This window comes from Salmo trutta, chromosome 12 (genome assembly GCF_901001165.1).
Source record: "Salmo trutta chromosome 12, fSalTru1.1, whole genome shotgun sequence".
NCBI lineage: Eukaryota > Metazoa > Chordata > Actinopteri > Salmoniformes > Salmonidae > Salmo > Salmo trutta.
In genome coordinates, this window is record NC_042968.1 from 60171418 (window position 1) to 60190063 (window position 18646).

Sequence of the window (18646 nt, forward strand, 5' to 3'; positions counted from 1 at the left end):
CTCAAACTCAAGGTGACTAAGCTGTGAAGTTTGGCCTTTTGGCAGATGATCATCTCCATCAAACTCGCCAGTCTTCTCTCGACCTCTCTCTCTTCCTCTCAGGGGGAAACTAGTTAAACCAGAGTCTATAAACTGAAGCGCTGGAGTTTAAGACCGGCGTCGTTTCTAGAAATAAAAAAGCATGTATGTTTTCCCCGTGATAAAGAGAAATCAGAGAGATGGAGGGGGAAGAAAGCGAGATGGAGGGAAAGACAATGGCTTTGGGGAGACATCTGGGGGTACTGCAGCTTCTCTTAAATTGGAACCAGGAGACCTGACATGGCCTCTTCCTCAGTGAATGGACCCTCTGTGCTTTTGTTATGAGCCCCCCACCCCCCAATCTCCTCACCCCCTCTGGACCCTCCCCATCACCCCCTGGATAAAACATTTGGGTGAGTTGCGAAATCAACATCAGAGATTTGAGCTGGCAGGGACCTCTGGCTTGGCTCCAGGCCTAATGAAACCATACAGTGTGGTACATTTTGAGAGTGCACTCCAGGACTCCATCTTGACTCTGAACCAATAGTTTGTTTGATGATGGGGACAATGGCCGCCAGAGAGGGAGAGAGATGGCAATGGAAAAGAGCTTTAAACTGTCGCTTGTGTTCTAACAACAAAGAAACACACAAATGAAACTGAGGGGTCTGAAGAATTCTCAGGTCACTGGGCCTTTGATTTCACCAATCGCTTTTCCCTACAAAGGGTGATTCTGCCAGCTACTGGGGGAAGTAAGATGTGTCATTTGGCCAACACTGAACAGCTCACACCTCTACTGCTTATTAAAGTCACCTGAAGCCATTATAAGAGTTGAGGGTCAATTCAGTTTTCATTTGTAATACCCACTCGGTCACTCACGCACTGACTGTCCTACATTGGACCTTTTGAAATGTTGCCTGGAAGCAGAGCTGCATGAATGGCTACATCAGGTAAATCATTCTGCCTTGACATTCACATAAACTGAGAGAACATCTGTCTCTCTCTGACATCCAGCCTGCTCACCGGGCATAAACGAGTGCAGTCTGGCATGATATCTGTTTGTGTGTTGTGTTTGTAGTCAATCAGTCTTCGAGAACAAAGCCATTGGTGTTTCTGAGAGATTCCGGGAAAGAGAAACACAAATGGAGAGATGATATGGCCATGAGGAATGAAGTGAAGGAGCAAAATGAAGAAGTGCCACAAACTTGTGAAAGTACCATCCATGGATAAGGTGGTCAGTGCCAGCCAGCAGTGTGTGTGTCAGTAACTTTCTCCAGATGGGTCTCTTCCGTGTGCTAGGATCTAGATCAGAGGAAGGCATGTTAACATGACCAGCGTGACTCCCAACCTCCTGTAAACCACTGTGTGCATATGTTGTGACCAAGAAAGACAAAGAAATAGGGGGATCGAGAGAGAAACGGGGAACGAAAGAGAGGGGGAGAGAAAGAGAGGGAGAGTGTTCCACTGGCAGAGTGTCCTGTATAAAAGCTCTGACATAATCAGTTACGTGGGACTATTTTACGGCTCTCCAGGGGAGCAACGCACACTGATCTCACTGTGTAGTCTGTGTCTCGGCGTGCGAGCAGCAGAAGCAGTGTTATCATCCCCAGTAGTTTGTTTCCCACAGTACAGGTTGGAGTGGAACCAGGAAACTGAGGAGTATGATTCTGTACTAGTTCCTGAAGGTCCACTGGGGGGAGACGACCTCTCGCTACGTTCATACTCGTATGTGTGTGTCTTTGTGTGTGCCAGACACAGCCATGTGTTTCCAATTGTTGTTTATCCAGGGCTGGCATTGAGGAACTTGAGCGAACACAATGCTTTCTTTTAAAACAGGGATAACTGATTACACACACACACTTTAAAAGCTGACATTGTCAGAGCTCCCTTGGGACATTTATCAGCATTTCTGTTCGGGTTGCTCGTGCAAACAGATTGTGCATATGGTCCCCATCGTCATTACCATAAGAGTGGCTGATGTATACAGTTTGTATTTAACAGATTTTTTTTTTTTATTCTGCTCCTTCTTAGAAATCATACAATAGAATTGCGTTTCTCCCATAACCATCTTTACATTAGGTATAATGGCCATACTGTATGTGTTCATTGGCATGTAGGTTCAATATAGATACGATACAGTCATATGCATGCGTTGTATCAGGACTGTGGTGGAAGAGTTGCCATTATTAAAAGCCAACATTGGCGTTACAACCTACGATACATTCAGCGTGCAACCGTTTCTAATTCAAAAGCAAATCGACCGTGTTAAATCCTATGAGGAGGAGGTATGAAACTCTCCCCACGCTCTCAGTCAACGGAGACAGGATGTTAGACAAATTAGGGTGAAAGTTAATCTATTCTACGGCAAGAATACACACACAAACTTTTCTCCCAGTTGACCAATAAATTAATTCCTGAGTCTTCTGCCAACAGACAAGGGTCTGGCAAAGTACAAACTATCCTGGATCACGATGCCACTCACACAGTTAGAAGACGCCCCTTCAGATACGACCAGTCTGTCAGAGACAAACAGGAATCTTACAAAACCTGACGCTGAAAAACATACGGCGTTTCTGTTTTAAAACATCTTCACAATGTAGGCCAAGAACGGTGAGTTTGTCATCAACTTTACTGCAAAGAAATCAAAAAGTTACAACATTATTGTTGGACATGTTCGGTGATGAGAGGAAAAGATAAAGGTTTGAGGTCATAGGAACATTAAGTTCCATCTCACTTCATCTTCAGTCCCCCATCCAGGCACAAAATAGACTTTCATTTGTCTTATTCCAAAACAACGTTGACAAGGATAGAGGAGCTCCCATAGAAATTAATAGACATCTCGTTCGTTTCTCCATGGTTGTCTAGCCTGCTAAGACCAGGTCTGCTCTGACAAAAGGAGAAGTGTCTGTTTTACCTTTTCACAAGACCCTGTCCCAGATCTATAAGTCATCCCACTCCCACTTCTCAGATCCATCACCTCGGCTGATTCAACCTAGTAGTTCTGACAGGCCTGTAGAGTTGCAGTAATGTTTCTCTCACCACTAGGTGCCAGCAGTGCTTCATGTAACGGTTCTCTCTGCAGACTTATTGTGCAAAGCAGCTGCCCTCTCTTCCATCTCATGCCCACTGGACAGACCTCATCAACACGTCTCAAGCTGATGTCAAATCTGGCTCCAATGGAAATTCGCTTTGGCATTACGTGTTGTCCACGCTAGATGGGAGAACCATTCAGCCTGGCTTTGTCCCTAGGGCTGGGGGCTGTGGAGAGCTGGAGGGGGGCTGTGGAGAGCTGGAGGGGGGCTGTGGAGAGCTGGAGGGGGGCTGTGGAGAGCTGGAGGGGGTGTGCGGGGGTTCAGGTGCCTGTGTACAGTAGCTCAGAGGAACTTCCAGTCCCACAACAGGACCCACCACACTGAGCCAGGTCACAATGTAGTTCACCTGTCTGGACGGCGGTCAGAGGGCAAAGGTCACACAGGAGAACACACACAGGTGTAATACTTTGATAGAATACACGTTGAGTCTCAAACTCACCGGTGTTCTTCCAGGGCAGCTTTTAGAACAGGCTTCATGAACTCTTCTGTCCTGCAGGGGTGGAGCACAAAGAACGACTGGCCTAGCAACGGGTGTTCCTAGAGAGAGAAAGATGGACAGAAGATTGAGTGTGGTGTCGAGTGGAAGTGGGAGATTTATGGAGGAAAAAGAGATTAAGAGAGGGATACAATCTTACCGGGAAAAGAGAGAGCGAGAAAGTGACAGAGGGATGAGAGAGGTACCAACCTGTTGTGTGATGGTGTCCCAGGGTCTGTGCTGTAGTCTCTGTCTGTAGTTAGGATGAACACTGTCCCATACCTCCTCGAGACACAGACTCCTACCCTCTGACAGAGAGAGAGTGAGAGAGAGAACGAGACAGAGAGAGAGCGAGACAGAGCGAGAGACCAGTAAGTGTGTAAAGAAGTGGACGGCTGAAGACAATGCAAGTCCTGTATTTGCAATGTATTACATCAAAAAACCATTCAGCCAGTACTGTCTGGCAACATACCCAGGGTTGAGGCTCTGAAGTAGAGGACAGGAGTTTGGTAGCTGCAGGAGTAGAGGATATGGTATTCATACTGAACGACACTGCTACTACTGCTCTCCTCCTGTATACAACACACTGCGCCATCATCTTCATCATCATTATGGAAAGAGAGGGAGAAGGTCCTCTCCTGGTGCTGGTCTGAACTGGTTCCTTGCTGGTCCTGGTTACATCTGGTTCTGGCGGTCCCCAGTGCAGTCTTCCTCAGGTAGCCCTCCTCAGAACCCTTGTATGGAAACATTATCAATCAATCGCATTTTATAAAGACCTTTTCACATTAGCAGTCAAAGTGCTTTACAGTTACCTGGCCTCGACCCCAAAGAGCAAGCAAAGCAGAAGTGAAAGCACAGTGGCCAGGAAAAACACAGAAGGAAGAAACCCAAGAAGAAACCTAGAGAGGAAGCCAGTTTAGTGGTGGCCCCAATCTTTTTTTTTTGCCCCCCCAAAGATTTTGGGATTTTCGTTTTTGGTGACTACAATTACCAGGAATTCAGCTAAAATCTGTTCCCAAGTATTCCCACAAATAATTAAAAAAAATAATACAAATAAATAAGTGCTTGTATCAATATAATAAATGTATGAAATTATTGTTATGTTCAAATACAATCTCTTTTGGACTTAGTTGTGGTCAATTCACATCCACTCTGACAAAAATCATCCTGTGCCTTAATCTAGTTGCATACCCCTGCTCTACAGATTCACATACATCCGATTCCATTCAGACAGCCAAACATTCTGCACTCAGCTTCTTCAGGTGACTGGGGTAGGTAGTCAAGCAGCCTTAAAAAAAGGACCTTTCTAACTTTTCCTTAACCCTAATTCTGTGTAACCCAAACTAGCCCAACTCTACTCTTCTCAATGCTGACTAACCTTTCCTTTCCTTAAATAGGCCTACCCCAAGTTAAACTCTACCCTTCTCTATCCTAAAAACCCTCTCCCTCCTCCACCCCATACCTTCACTTGTTCCCAGCTCCAGCCGTCACAGAGGGAGTGGGAGTGTTGGAGGAAAAGCTGGCAGCACTGACAGAACGTCTCCTCATCCAGAAAACAGCTACTCATCTCTGGAGGAGATATGAAGGAAATGGGGAACAGGCAGAGATGAGGAAGTGGACAAGAGAGCATCACATGTTAAGCCAGATGCATGGAAATAAGTCTGTCTAAAACTAGCTAACACACGTCTGCGTATTCAGGTCGCAATGTTGTAGTTATACAGTGTTGTTGATAAATAGCTGGTTTTAAACAGTGAGAAGGCGATATTTGTACATGAAAGCTGTAACGTAATAGCATTGTTTGACACGGTAACAACACGAGATCAAGTATTTTTGGGGGTTGCAAGTTTGGTTTATCACGCAGATTTTGGTTGAAAGCAGGACAAAAAATTAACACCGAAATCAGCTTTAGGGTGCGGTGTGGCCAATGCTTGCAATTCACATCAGATGTGCGGGTGATTTGAGTGCCTATTGATGCATTAAACGAGAGATCAGCGGCCGAAAATCTGGTGGCCATCGATGAATGCAATAGGCCCATACTGTTCAAGGTTTTCCGTGTTTAATGTTCCCGAGGAAATGTATAACACGTTAAAAGCAAACACGTTTCTTACCGGGGCAACTTCCGGGATCTCGTGATGGAGAATGAGGAAAGAGCCAATCAGATTTGGCGGTTATAAACCGCCCCTTCTGCTAAAACTGACTGAATTCCACCATCCCTTACCGTTGAAGTTACTGTATGTTCCTCACAGGTGGTTTCGAGTGAATTCATTGAATTCTTCATTGTATTTATTTGTCTAGATAGTTTCATGTATATTAATATTGATGATTATTATGTCACAAGTAGTTTGCTGTGATTCCAGCACAACTGTTTCGTTGTTGTTGTTCTTCTTCTCCTCCATCTCTTTCGATATTATGGCGGTTCACAAACAAATGTTATAGGTGCATGTCGCCACCTACTGTATGGGCTGTGTATCAGCCTACTATTCTTATTCTGTAGTATGGACTCATTTCACTTTGGGAAAAAATGTCCCTACCAACTAACCCTGCTCCCAAAACCTCCCCACTTTCCCACTACTTTGGTCCTATCATTGAAAACATCTTGTAACTCTTCTGCAGTAAAATCTCATACACCCAAGTATGTCTCTGCAGCTGCCACAACAGCATCTATCCTCTGTGATTTACGTTCTATTCCTGTGGTACAATTGACAACCATGGCCATGGACGCAAAAAAAAGAAGTACTTTACCGAAGCATGTTATTCCTATAACTCTCTATTGGTCTCGGCTTATTCACAGGGATCCTCTTAGGATCCTTCACCCTGGACCCATCTTCCTCTACTACTCTCTTCACTGCCTCAGCATACTACACCTTCTGCTCTACTCTGATCCTGGCAACCTCAACCTGCCTTTCTCTCACTGGACACCTCTGATCTCCAGCACCATGGTACCGCTACAGCAGTGGAGGCTGCTGAAGGGAGGACGACTCATATAATGGCTGGAACGGAGCAAATGGAATGGCATCACACCATGTGTTTGATGTATTTGATACCATTCTGCTTATTCTACTCCAGCCATTACCACAAACATGTCCTCCCCAATTAAGGTGCCACCAACCTCATGTGCCCTACAGTTTACATACACAATCTTTTCCACCGGTACTACACATTCCTTTGTCTAATGTCCTCCTGCACACTTTTCACATCTAGGAATCTCTCGCCTACACACTGCTGCCACATGACCATAAGCGTGACATCTGAAACACTGAAATTAATTCGGGACAAAATCTCTCACGGCATAACTGACACATCCTAATTTGACTTTGTCTGGTAAAGACGCCGCATCAAAACTCAGTAGTACAGACAGTGTCTTCTCTGTTTCACCACACTTTCTACCCGGTCTGCGTCCAAATGGCAAACGGCGGGCGTCAAAGACACCGGGAATATTCAACTTAAGTTGATCCTCTTCAACACTTAATGCCCACTCCAATTATCACTCCTTTCGACGGCACCCTGCTCCGGAGAGGAAAGCAAGTCACAGTTCTTATCCCCAGTCACGTTGTGAGCAGTGCACGCTCCCTCCCTCTGGACGGCAGAAATGAAAAAAATCTACACGATTCCACTATGAGTCAATTTCACCAACCCAATATTCCCCAACCTCCTCTACACCCAACCTGACACCCCCATATGGATCAGCCAGAAGGCAAGGATCATTCTCTCCAATAATCTCTCCCACTGAGCCAAAATCATCTTTATCACCGTCGGGATGTGGCTCAAACTTGGCTGTCTTCACCGCGCCTGCCACCGCAGTAAATTTATCCTCATTCTTGTCATGTTCAGTTTTCTACTGCAACAATCCCTATTCACTTTCAATATGTTCCACTTTCTTCATTTTTTTCCTGCCCGCCTTCTTTACCAACATCTGTGGGTTCCTCTGACTCCATCTCCAAATCCGACAACCATTCGGGCGCAGGCCTACCCGCCATCTTCTCCACGACCCTGACTCTCGGTTGCTGTTCTTTCGGCTTCATCGGGCCAGGGTTCCAGTCTGGAAGCACGCTTTTGACTGCACCTACAGTATTGCTTCGGTACTGCAGTTGAACTGATTCATGGCTGAGAAAGACAATTATTTTTGATGGCCCCCCCCATAGAAAAGTCAAATTTGAAAATTCCTAATAAGACACTTTAGTTATCACCTTTGTCCACAAAACATCCATTGAATTATTCAAATTATTGTCGCAGAGCCCATTTTGTGTTTTTTCATCACTCACAGCCGAAGATATACCATTTTTATATTCACGCTCTGAGGTCATGACCCCAGCTAGCTAGGGGAAGTGCCTGTTGGCTTGTTAAGCTGTCCACGTGCTCTGACAGAGTTCCCGGAGCATGTTCACATGATATGGCTGTGTCCAGTGCGCATTGAGCGCTAGTGTGCATCCGGAGTATGCGCAGTAAGAAATGGCGCATGCGGACGTGAGTAGATTAAGTTAAAAACAAAGATTGGCCATCTTGGAGCCAGTCTCTAGTTAAGCAATAAGGCCCGAGGGAGTGTGGTATATGGCAAATATACCACGGCTAAAGGCTGTTCTTATTTTTTGATTTCATCTTTATTTAACCAGGTAGGCCAGTTGAGAGCAAGTTCTCATTTACAACTGCGACCTGGCCAAGATAGAGCAAAGCAGTGCGACACAAACAGCAACACAGAGTTACACATGGAATAAACAAACGTACAGTCAATAATACAATAGAAAACAATGTATATACAGTGTGTGCAAATGAGGTAAGAAAAAGGAGGCAAGGCAATAAATATGCCGTAGAGGCGAAGTAATTACAATTTAGCAATTAACACTGGAGTGATATACCATGGCTTTCAGCCAATCAGCATCCAGGAGCCAAACTACCCAGTTTATAACTAAGCACCAAGGAGGTGAGGTATATAGTATGAGGGCTGTTCTTAGGCACGACGCGAAGACACATTCAGGGCTCAAAACATTATTAGTACACCTCAGTGGTTATACAGAGGGTTTGTCGAGGATGATGGTTTGACCAGTTGTGGCTACCGGAACATGTCCACCTAGTTGTCGCATTGGGGATAACAGTTGACAACTGTAGGATTTTAGCTAAGCATAACCCTAACCCTGGATCCTAACCTTAACCCTCCTGCAGTGTTCTGGTCGAATTGGACCGATTTACAAGTTTTCTCTAGGCACATGCCCATTCATCAGATGGACACACTTCCTCTCCCAGACCCCCACATGCATGTGTGTTTGAGCACACGCACACACACACACACACACACACAATTAATTAACATGAAACAAACACAACAGGAGGGTTAACCTCATTCTCCTAACCTGCTGTGTTAGTTCTCCTCACTTCCATCTGTAGCTGGGTTTTTGATGTGTATGAATGCAGAAAAACACCACTCATAAACCAGATAGCAAAACCCTCAAGGATATTTGTTTGCTAGCTAGCTTTCAAAGTTGTATGTAAATGAAAACATGTTTGTGAAGCTGTTTGGTATTTTATGATTAAAATGTTTATCTATCGCTCCTAAAACACTTTGATACTGTTTTAATAATCTCTTGTAGTTACTTCAGTCTCCAGATAGATATTATTGGTCTATTCTGGGGTCGCGAGTACTATCATCACACTGGCCAGTAAGAGTCCACCTGCAGTGTGTGTGTGTCTATGTGTACGTGTACCAGCCAAGTCTCAGGAATGTAGAGGATTGTATGTCCTATCATATGACTGAGTTTGCTGTTGTTTGGTGGCAGTGTCCTGTCCAGTTTTTCCATCCCCTTTGCCAGATCCCCCCCACAATGCCGGGGTGTGTGTGTATGCGCGCCACACTTGGGTGTGTCATCAAACAGACAGAGGTTGTTATTGGAACTCATTGCCACACTGTGAACCAGTGTTTGTGTTACTTCATTATAGGGCTCTAAGCCACAGATAAGGTTTACCGATAGAGAGGAGGAGGGAGGGACAAGGCTGGGTTACTTTTACCTAAAGGTCACACTTAGGGACTGAATGAGGCTTGTACATGGGCTACTCATTTTCTCTACACTCTCTGTACACGGAAGCAATAGGGTAATGATGACCCAAAGCCTCCAGAATGGCTTCAGTCTGGAGAACCGCTACCAGGATCTGAAGGGGCCTCTGTCTGTCCCTCCGCCTGCCCAGGGTGCTCAGATCCTGGGTGTACGCCACGGGTCAGGCCCTGTGGAGCCTCATAAGGACCAAGAGATTCAGAGGCATCGGTCTGGCACCGTAACCGGTCAGGGTGCTTCTCTTCTGGGCTCAGGTCTTGGGCAGACCCCTGCTCCTATAGATGTCCAGATGTGCCAGTCTATCCAGCCATGCCATGCAGATCACCAAGGAGACATGAGTGCTGGGCAGCTACTCAAATGGATGGACACCATTGCATGCCTCGCTGGTCAGTGTGTGTGTGCGCGCGCGCACAATAACACATAATAAGAGATTTGTGTTATCCCCCATGAGGATGTGAATGATTGTAATGTCACTGTAATCGTAGTACTGCCCCAGTTGAAAAGATTAAATATAGATAAATATATAGATGAACAGTGTGTGTATGTGTTTGTCCCTTAGCTGAACATCATGCTGGGATGGCGTGTGTGACACTCCATGGACGACATCCAGTTTGAGGAGAGGTACGCACCAATCATTCAATACATCAATACATCAATCAATCAAATGCATATATAATGTTTTCAATATTTCGAACGTTGTTTGCAGGGTTGGCCAGGTGATCACTATCAAGTCCAAAGTCAGTAGAACGTTCACCACAAGCATGGAGGTAAGACTACGCACACACACAAACACACACACATGTATTTACACATGCATGCACGCATGCCTGTACACAATGTTTGTTCACGTTTTTAATATAACAATATGTGTGTGTGTGTGTGTATGTAGGTGGGAATCCGTGTGCCGGTGCAGGATGTGAGGGAACGTGTGGAGAGGTTGGTATGTGTGGCCTACTCCACCTTTGTTGGAAAGCCAGCGGGACCAAAAAAGGTTGTGTTGCAGCCGGTGGAAAACCTGGGTTCTGCAGAGGAGCAGCTGCAGCATTCTCTGGCCTCAGAGAGACGAAGACTTCGCCTCTACAACGAACAGACGTTCAGTACCCTGCTACAAGACTACCGCACACTAGCCAACGGTCAGTCTGTCTCTCTCTCTGTCTCATCTTTCGTGTGTGTGTGTGTCAGCCTGGGATTATGTGTCCTAATCTGTATCTTTACTTGATTTATCTTGCTCTGAATGGAACGTTGTCATATTGACACTCATGTTCAAGGGGAAATTCGAATCAAATAAATACCTTTTTGTAGCTGAGATGGAGAGAGTCTGTTTGGTACAGTTCTCTGGCGTGTAAATGCTCTTTGTCAGATGCACATGATGAGGCTATCTACATCTCTGTCTGTCCGTCTATGGCTGAGTTGGTGGTTAGATGTATTAGATGGGTAATTGCCTCTCTTTTTACTAAACCCATGTCTGTACCTGTTCCTCTCCAGGTGGGTGTAGCAGGAGAGACCCGCTGTCTGCCGTGTCCACAGAGTTCACCCGTGTGGAGAGCGTCGAGCTGGTCCTGCCTCCACACGCTAATCGCCACGGCAACACCTGCAGGCACTGCAGGATTTTTGTTCCAACTAGGCACAACACCTTATCGAGACAATTGATCAGTTGAGTGGTTGCCTAAATTCAACACACCCGGTCTCCCAGGTTGGTTAAATCAAAAAACACTGCGGCACTCCAGGACCAGGGTTGCCTACCCCTGTCCTGTGGGGACAGCCGAAGAACCCTTTTAGAACCCTTTTTTTCTAAGAGTGTAGGTACACGCGCACACCCAACTAGCCCTCTCTCTCTCTCTCTCTCTCTCTGAGGTCTGTAGACATGTTCCGCTTCAGAGGTCCTTCCTCTGTAGGAGACAGACTGGTCTTTAAGGCTGTGGTCAACAACACATTTAACAACAGGTAACATGTCTAGTCATATGAATTCCCGTTCAGATAATGGGATCCTATGGATATGTAATTGGCACAGTATTTAAAATGTGTGTGCCTGTGTGTGTAGTATTGAGGTAGGTGTCCCGAGTGGAGGCCTATAACTGTGAGGAGTGGACAGCGAACAAAGCGCATCACATCAACAGCGCCTTCCTATCTACCAGCTGGCTAACACACCTGGAGGCGTACCTACCTTTCCCCCCAAGTCACATACACCACCGAGGACGGGGAGAGGAGATACCAGTCTGCCATCGTAAAGGAAGAGAATACGGATGGCTAGAAAGCACATCCTGTCCTGTAAGGAGGAGGCTCCTCTCTCTGTCCCCTGGGATGAAAGGAACCGGGTACTACAACCATGTAATGAGCATGACACTAGCAGCACCCATCGTTCTAGCTAAGCTAGCCTTGCACCTGACTGTTTTTGCATTCAACCACATCGCTGCCTTGCCAGATGACAAGTTGACTGAAGCTGAGATACGCTTTTAGTTCAGCCTCATTATTTCCCCGCTGACTGTCTGTTAGTGATGCACGGGTAAGCTGTTTGTTCACCCGTAGCCACTCGCAATTGCTAATAACCCATCTGCAACCACCGGCTTGTGTTAAAGTGAACGTCTGAGGCCCACACCTGACCCTAACCAGCAAATGTAGAAAATGCGCTGTACAGTTCCCTTTTTATGACGTGACGGTGTCGTGGTCCCTGTCTCCTGACTTGACGAATTTGTAATGCGCCTCACAGTCATCGCACAGCTTTCATCCTCTTTTACCAGTTGACCACATCTTTCTGAAATGTTGCTTCTCTGGCCCTCGTTTATCTTTCTTTTCAACTCTCCATTTTGGAGCTCTTGTCTTATTGAATTAAACTCTGACCTTGTCCTTTTTGCCTCAGTGAATCGATGTTAACGTTTTCCGGCCAAGTTCCCAAAAACATTTGGAGATTGGTGTGTAGACCTATTTGGCACGCAGAAAAGTAGGCCCTAAAGCTTAGACTTGTGCGCCAATGCCAGATAAAAAAAGAATGAAAGAACTCATGTAGCCATAAAGATATGAATTACACAAGAACTATGGATTTTATTATTAATTGTTTTCTCTTTACTCGACCCACCCGCCCTTCATCCACACAATATTTCATGGCCCTAAACCCATCCACCCCATGGATATATCCACGGGGACTGAAGGTTATGAGTCAACCCGCACATCACTACTGTCTGTCTCCTATCATCCCCTGCAGGTGTATCTGGGCTATAACAATAGCAGCTCTGACTACTGGCTGGGAAACAAGACTGGGAAGCCAGCAGCATCAATGACAGGGTGAGAAACACACACCAATACATGAATGGAGACACTATATGGCAATTTTGTAAAGGGGATTCTTTGTCCTTTTTTGCTTTTAGTTTCCTTACAATGTTGTGTGTATGTTCCCAGATCGGTGTGTATGTCCATGAGGAGGAGCTGGTTTGTGTCCAAGTTCAGATGGTCATGACCTCTGCCCTCCATGCCTTCACCCTATTGGCTGACCTCACACTGTGACCTCTTCGGGACACACACCATCTGTAAGTCACCTATAAATTTGTTACCATTCCATTTATTCCATTCAAGCCATTACTGAGCCCCGTCCTCCCAAGTTATGGTGCCACCAGCCACATTTTGCTGTAAGTATGAGCGACACAGAGCTTTATGTTCATTAAACTAACTTAACCTCTCACACCCCCTTCTCCCTGTAGGAGCTGTGAGGAGGTAGAGGGGGCCAATGAGGAGACGGTGTACCACATTAAATCCCCCCCCCCCCCCCATCAACGGAGGCAAGAGCCGAGACTTCATGTTCCTATTGTCAAAGACAGTCCTGCAATGACGGGTAAAGGTTTCCTTTAGAACACGTGTCAAACTCATTCCACCGAGGGCAAAGTGTCTGCGGGTTTTCGCTCCACCCTTGTACTTGATGAATTCACGTCACTAATTAGTAAGGAACTCCCCTCACCTCTGGTTTTCTAGGTCTTAACTGAAAGGAAAAACAAAAAGACCCGCAGAGATTCGGCCCTCCGTGGAATACGTTTGGCACCCCTGCTTTAGAAGAACGTGTGCGTTCCTGTCTTCTTGAGCGGAGATGGTTATGTGATCGTTCTGATTTCTGTTAGCCATGTGCGTTTTGTCTTCTGCAGGGACCCCTATGTGGTAGCCCGGAGGTCTGTAACCGTGAAAACAGTTCCCCCTGTGGAGGGCTTCCTCCGTAGCGAGGTCAAGTGTGCCGGGGTCCTCATCCACAGCCCGGAACTCAACAGCTGCAGGGTGAGGCTTACACACAGACACTGCAGAGGCCATTAATACACACAGTAGCACCTGTTAGCTTTCATTGTCTTCATTGAATCACATTTTATTGGTCAAACACACGTGTTTAGCACACATCTAAAGTATTAAGAATATATGGAATAGAAATATTTTGACGCGCAATGTCAGACCAGCATAGACTAAGATACAGTAGAATACAATATATACTTATGAGACGAGTAATGCAAAATATGTAAACGTTATTAAAGTGACTAGTGTTCTATTAAGGCCAGTGATTAAGTCTATGTATATAGGGCTGCAGCCTCTGTGTTAGTGATGGCTATTTAACAGTCTGATGGCCTTGAGATAGAAGCTGTTTTTCAGTTTCTCGGTCCCAGCTTTGATGCACCTGTACTGACCTCGCCTTCTGGATGATAGCGGGGTGAACAGGCAGTGGCTCGGGTGGTTGTTGTCCTTGACGATCGTTAGCCCTCACAATTCAGATACAATGTGTTAAAACCAGGTGTCCCAGGTGTGTTGCCACAACCAGGTGACTTCAGTCGTGTTGCCGCATGTAGCATGTAACCTGGCAAGCTGGTCTAAGTCTATGGAGGAGACGGCTAGCGCATGTACCACCTTCCTGGAGAGAGACACACCACACACGCTAAACCTGAGTCTGATGGTTGAATTGATACCATGTGGAGACTCCTGATTCTAACGAGACCAAAGCACGTCTCTAGTCGAGCGGCTGCTAACACAGGTGTTCCATTTACAACGGCGTTTCACGAATAACCCAAAATGTCTTGGTCACAGCAAATGTAGGTCATGTATGTAATATAGGTGTTATTTATTGAATTTTGCAATAAATATTTCAGATGTTGATGTGAGTGAACGTGCAGTAATAATGATACTCGACGACAAAACTAAATTCTGTGAATAGCAAATAGAACCTATATATTTTTTAAACCTTTTTGTTTCTCAGACACCTGAGGATGGATGAGAGAACACACCACCAAACATGAGACACACGGGATAGATGGCTACCGAGACATAAAAACACGTCTTTAGATACAGGAGAAACCCTGCTAGCTAGTATACAGTACAGGCTCCAGTCTAGTCCCATCCATACAAATCATTTCCAGTCCTATACACAGAGTCCAGGGTGTGAGACCACAGAGGGCGCTTTCCAAAATGGCAGTCAAGAGCAGCTCTCCATTTTCCCTGACTACGGATGTTGTTTTTCAAAGCTCCGAGAGAGAACGGTGACAGAATGAACGCCCTTCGTGGATTTAAGTCTTGGGATGTGTCGCTGTCAGTCCTGTCCAAGCTGGTGAGTCCTCTGCGTGGATCGGCAGGTCAGAAGACCACTACCTTGGCCCGTTTGGGCGGGGCTTTCTTCACAGGCACATGCACTTCCTCGTGGTCGGCACTCATGTTATTGGACAGCCAGCCCAAGGTCACTTGGTTAGCTACAGGGGGATTGGACAAACGCACGTCAGTCACATAATATCTTGGAACGTATAAAAGGACAAACGGTACAGAGCGTTCAGATAGATGAAATAAAACATATACAAAAAGGACGTTCAGATAGATATATTGAATGGAAATGACAAAGGGAACGTTCATAGAGAAATGTAGTGTATAGACCCATTTTTGGTTTACAAACAGGCGTCACATTCGAGTGATGCTGGCCAAAGAGCTCCGTAGCAGGATAGCTAACGCTAAAGTCAGGGCCATGACAAACTTAACAGTGAGTGAATGACGACAATGGGAACAGGCAAAACTGATGGCTACAGCTAATGATACGTTTAGAATTCTTCTGGCTTCATCTAGCTCTATTTGTGATATTTTACCATGCCTCGCTGGCTTGCTAACGTCAGTTAGTCAATCCTCTGATGACATTGCGATGCTGTAAACGATAACCGTCTTGATTACTTATTTGTCAGCTTGCAAGAGCTGCATTTGAAGTGGCATGCGATCGAATCCACTTTCGGGTAAAGCTTTATTCTGAATCTGTCATGCGAGCACATTTCGTGACGCGGCAGGGGGAAATGGGTCTGTCAAACAGACAATCCTGATGGAGAGAGATGGAGCCTGGTTACTCACATGCAGCCTGGTGCTCAGGACAATCCTTCTGGAAGTGCTCCACTGAACCACACACACGGCAACAACCTCCTACAGACAGAAAGGGAGGAGACAATGTTATGGATTCACAGTTTGATTTATTAGCCGAGTTTAGTATTGTGAGAGTGCATGCGTTGTACCTGCGGCGTACAGTCCTTTGGGGTTGTCTGGGCAGGACCTGGACAGGTGGCCAGTCTTACTACAGATGAAACACTTGGCATATGGGTATTCCCCTGAGAGAGAGAGAGAGAGACAGAGAAAGAGAGAAACACACATTAAATCAAATCCATTGATCATCCTTGAGATGTTTCTACAACTAGGAGTCCAGCTATGCTAAATGCAATTGATTGGACATGGTTTGGAAAGGCACACAACTGTCTATATAAGGTCCCACAGTGGACAGTGCATATCAGATCAAAAACCAAGCCATGAGGTCGAAGGACTGTCCGTAGGGCTCCGAGACAGGATTGTGTCAAGGTACAGATCTGGGGAAGGGTACCAAAAAATGGCTGCATCATTGAAGGTCCCCAAGATCACAGTGGCCTCCATCATTCTTAAATGGAAGAAGTTTGGAACCACCAAGAGTCTTCCTAGAGCTGGCCTCCCAGCCAAACTGAGCAATCAGGGGAGAAGGGCCTTGGTCAATGAGGTGACCAAGAACCGGATGGTCACCCTGACAGAGCTCCAGAGTTCCTCTGTGGAGATGGGAGAACCTTCCAGAAGGACAACCGTCTCTGCAGCACTCCACCAATCAGGCCTTTATGGTAGAGTGGCCAGACGGAAGCCACTCCTCTGTAAAAGGCACAAGACCGCCCGCTTAGAGTTTGCCAAAAGGCACCTAAAGACTCTCAGACCATGAGAAACAAGATTCTCTGGTCTGATGAAACCAAGCTTGAACTCTTTGGCCTGAATGCCAAGCGTCACGTCTGGAGGAAACCTGGCACCATCCCTACAGTGAAGCATGGTGGCAGCATCATGCTGTGGGGATGTTTTTCAGCGGCAGGGACTGGGAGTCTAGTCAGGATCGAAGGTAAGATTAATGGAACAAAGTACAGAGATCCTTGATGAAAATCTGCTCCAGAGAGCTCAGGACCTCAGACTGGGGCAAATGTTCCCCTTCCAACAGGACAACGACCCTAGGCACACAGCCAAGACAACGTAGGAGTGGTTTCGGGACAAGTCTCTGAATGTCTGAGTGGCCCAGCCAGAGCCCGCACTGAACCCGATCGAACATCTCCGGAGAGACCTGTAAATAGCTGTGCAGCGACCCTCCCCATCCAACCTGACAGAGTTTGAGAGGATCTGAAGAGAAAAATGGGAGAAACTCCATAGATTAGAGCCTCATGAATTAATTTCAATTGACTGGTTTCCTTATATGAATTGAAACTGAAAGTTCTTCCATGTTGCGTTTATATTTTTGTTCAGCATAGAAAGAATAACAATCGGAACAAATCTAAATTGAATTATAGAACACAAGCAGGAGTCAGGACAACACACACACACACCTAGAGCAGGATCTATTTTAGCGCGGCAGCGTTGGATCTCATGTTCTGTGGATCCACAGCGGTAGCAGATGTCCCTTCCCATCTCCTCGTCTCGGTCCGCCTCCGGACAGTCAGCCAACCCGTGGCCAGGCTTCCTACAGTTAAAACACACCTGGAGAGGGGGAGACAGGGAGAGAGAACGAGGAAAGAAGGAAGAGATAAGAGAGTAAGACAACATCACAAGGTTGAGTGTCACTATTATTAGCAACATTGGAAACTTAGTCACTCTACGCTTGATCTCTGCCCATCTTACTCACCATGTTGCTCTTCTTGTCATCCTGTCTCTTTATCCTCCTGTCCTCTCTCCTCCTGTCTTTCTTCAGGGCTGTCTCTACCTCTTCCCTGAGTCCCTCCATCCCAGCCCCTCCACCTCCCCTGGACGTCCCAGCCCCGCCACTCTGAAGGTATTCCATGAAGCCGTTCACATCCTCATTGTCGTAGTCTTTCTTCTTCCGACAGGGCTTCTTAATCCCAGCATCGCCGAGCTGCGTTCGCCTCAGAGGGTCTCCCCCTCCTCTTCCCCAACCCCCAGGCCCATGGCTAGAGCTAGCACCTCCTGAACCTCCAAAAGGGCCTGGACGACCCCTCCCTACTCCTCCCCCTCTGGTTCTAAGCTGGCTCCAGGGTGTTGCCTCAGCAGGTTTGTGTTTGTGGACGTTGTTGGCTCTGGCCCATCGCGTCATTGCTGGAACACCTGGGGTACACATATAGAGAGATATGAGGGAGACAGATGAGAGAGAGAGATGGAAAAAACGAAAGAACCATTAGGGACTCGGGAGTATGGTGAATTTTCCCCTAGACTGATCTAGGCTATAAAAACAACGGACAGGATTGAGGCTACAAATATACTTGCTAGCTAGATAACGTGAATAGTTGCTAGCACGGCTAGTTTACAGTGGCTAGCATTACTCTAAGAGTCCTTTTCAGCAGAGTTTTGAACAAAATCTGGAGCGAAATATATTCGCAGAAATTCAGAAACTGATGAATTCGGTTAAATAATGTGATCAGAATATATTTATCTGTTATAAACTCACCTAAAGTGTACCACTAACGCTGCCACATGTGTTTACTGTTTAGCCGGAAGCCACATTCTTCTTCTTCCTTGGGTGGAAATGACAGGAA

General features: G+C 46.2%; 3 protein-coding genes across 8 annotated transcripts; 1 reads left to right on the forward strand and 2 right to left on the reverse strand.

The window, feature by feature from the left end:
- Positions 1-2002: 2002 nt before the first annotated feature.
- On the reverse strand, positions 2003-6005 carry atg10 (ATG10 autophagy related 10 homolog (S. cerevisiae)). Of its 6 annotated transcripts, none has more exons than XM_029768981.1 (6): positions 5801-6005; positions 5045-5151; positions 4055-4316; positions 3793-3890; positions 3547-3644; positions 2003-3457 (listed from the first exon to the last, which is right to left on the reverse strand). In XM_029768981.1, exons 2-6 carry the CDS (start codon positions 5147-5149, stop codon positions 3244-3246), a joined length of 777 nt encoding a protein of 258 aa, XP_029624841.1. In that variant the 5' UTR covers positions 5150-5151; positions 5801-6005; the 3' UTR covers positions 2003-3243. The 6 variants fall into 6 exon arrangements, with proteins under 6 accessions (XP_029624841.1, XP_029624840.1, XP_029624842.1 ...); XM_029768980.1 differs by lacking the exon at positions 5801-6005 and adding an exon at positions 5691-5779; XM_029768982.1 differs by lacking the exon at positions 5801-6005 and adding an exon at positions 5620-5659.
- Positions 6006-9669: 3664 nt separating this feature from the next.
- Positions 9670-13517, forward strand: LOC115202584 (acetyl-coenzyme A thioesterase). Its single transcript, XM_075074296.1, is given in 15 exon segments — positions 9670-10009; positions 10183-10213; positions 10215-10244; positions 10330-10390; positions 10513-10756; positions 11109-11276; positions 11420-11426; positions 11478-11567; positions 11665-11680; positions 11682-11792; positions 11794-11850; positions 11852-11938; positions 12823-12902; positions 13017-13144; positions 13316-13517. Coding segments are annotated over 14 exon segments (1380 nt in total). The 3' UTR covers positions 13075-13144; positions 13316-13517.
- A 1165-nt stretch (positions 13518-14682) lies between these two features.
- Positions 14683-18646, reverse strand: zcchc9 (zinc finger, CCHC domain containing 9). Its single transcript, XM_029768984.1, has 6 exons — positions 18559-18646; positions 17782-18218; positions 17486-17636; positions 16121-16213; positions 15963-16031; positions 14683-15325 (listed from the first exon to the last, which is right to left on the reverse strand). The coding sequence occupies exons 2-6, from the start codon at positions 18205-18207 to the stop codon at positions 15213-15215; spliced, it is 852 nt and encodes a 283-aa protein (XP_029624844.1). The 5' UTR covers positions 18208-18218; positions 18559-18646; the 3' UTR covers positions 14683-15212.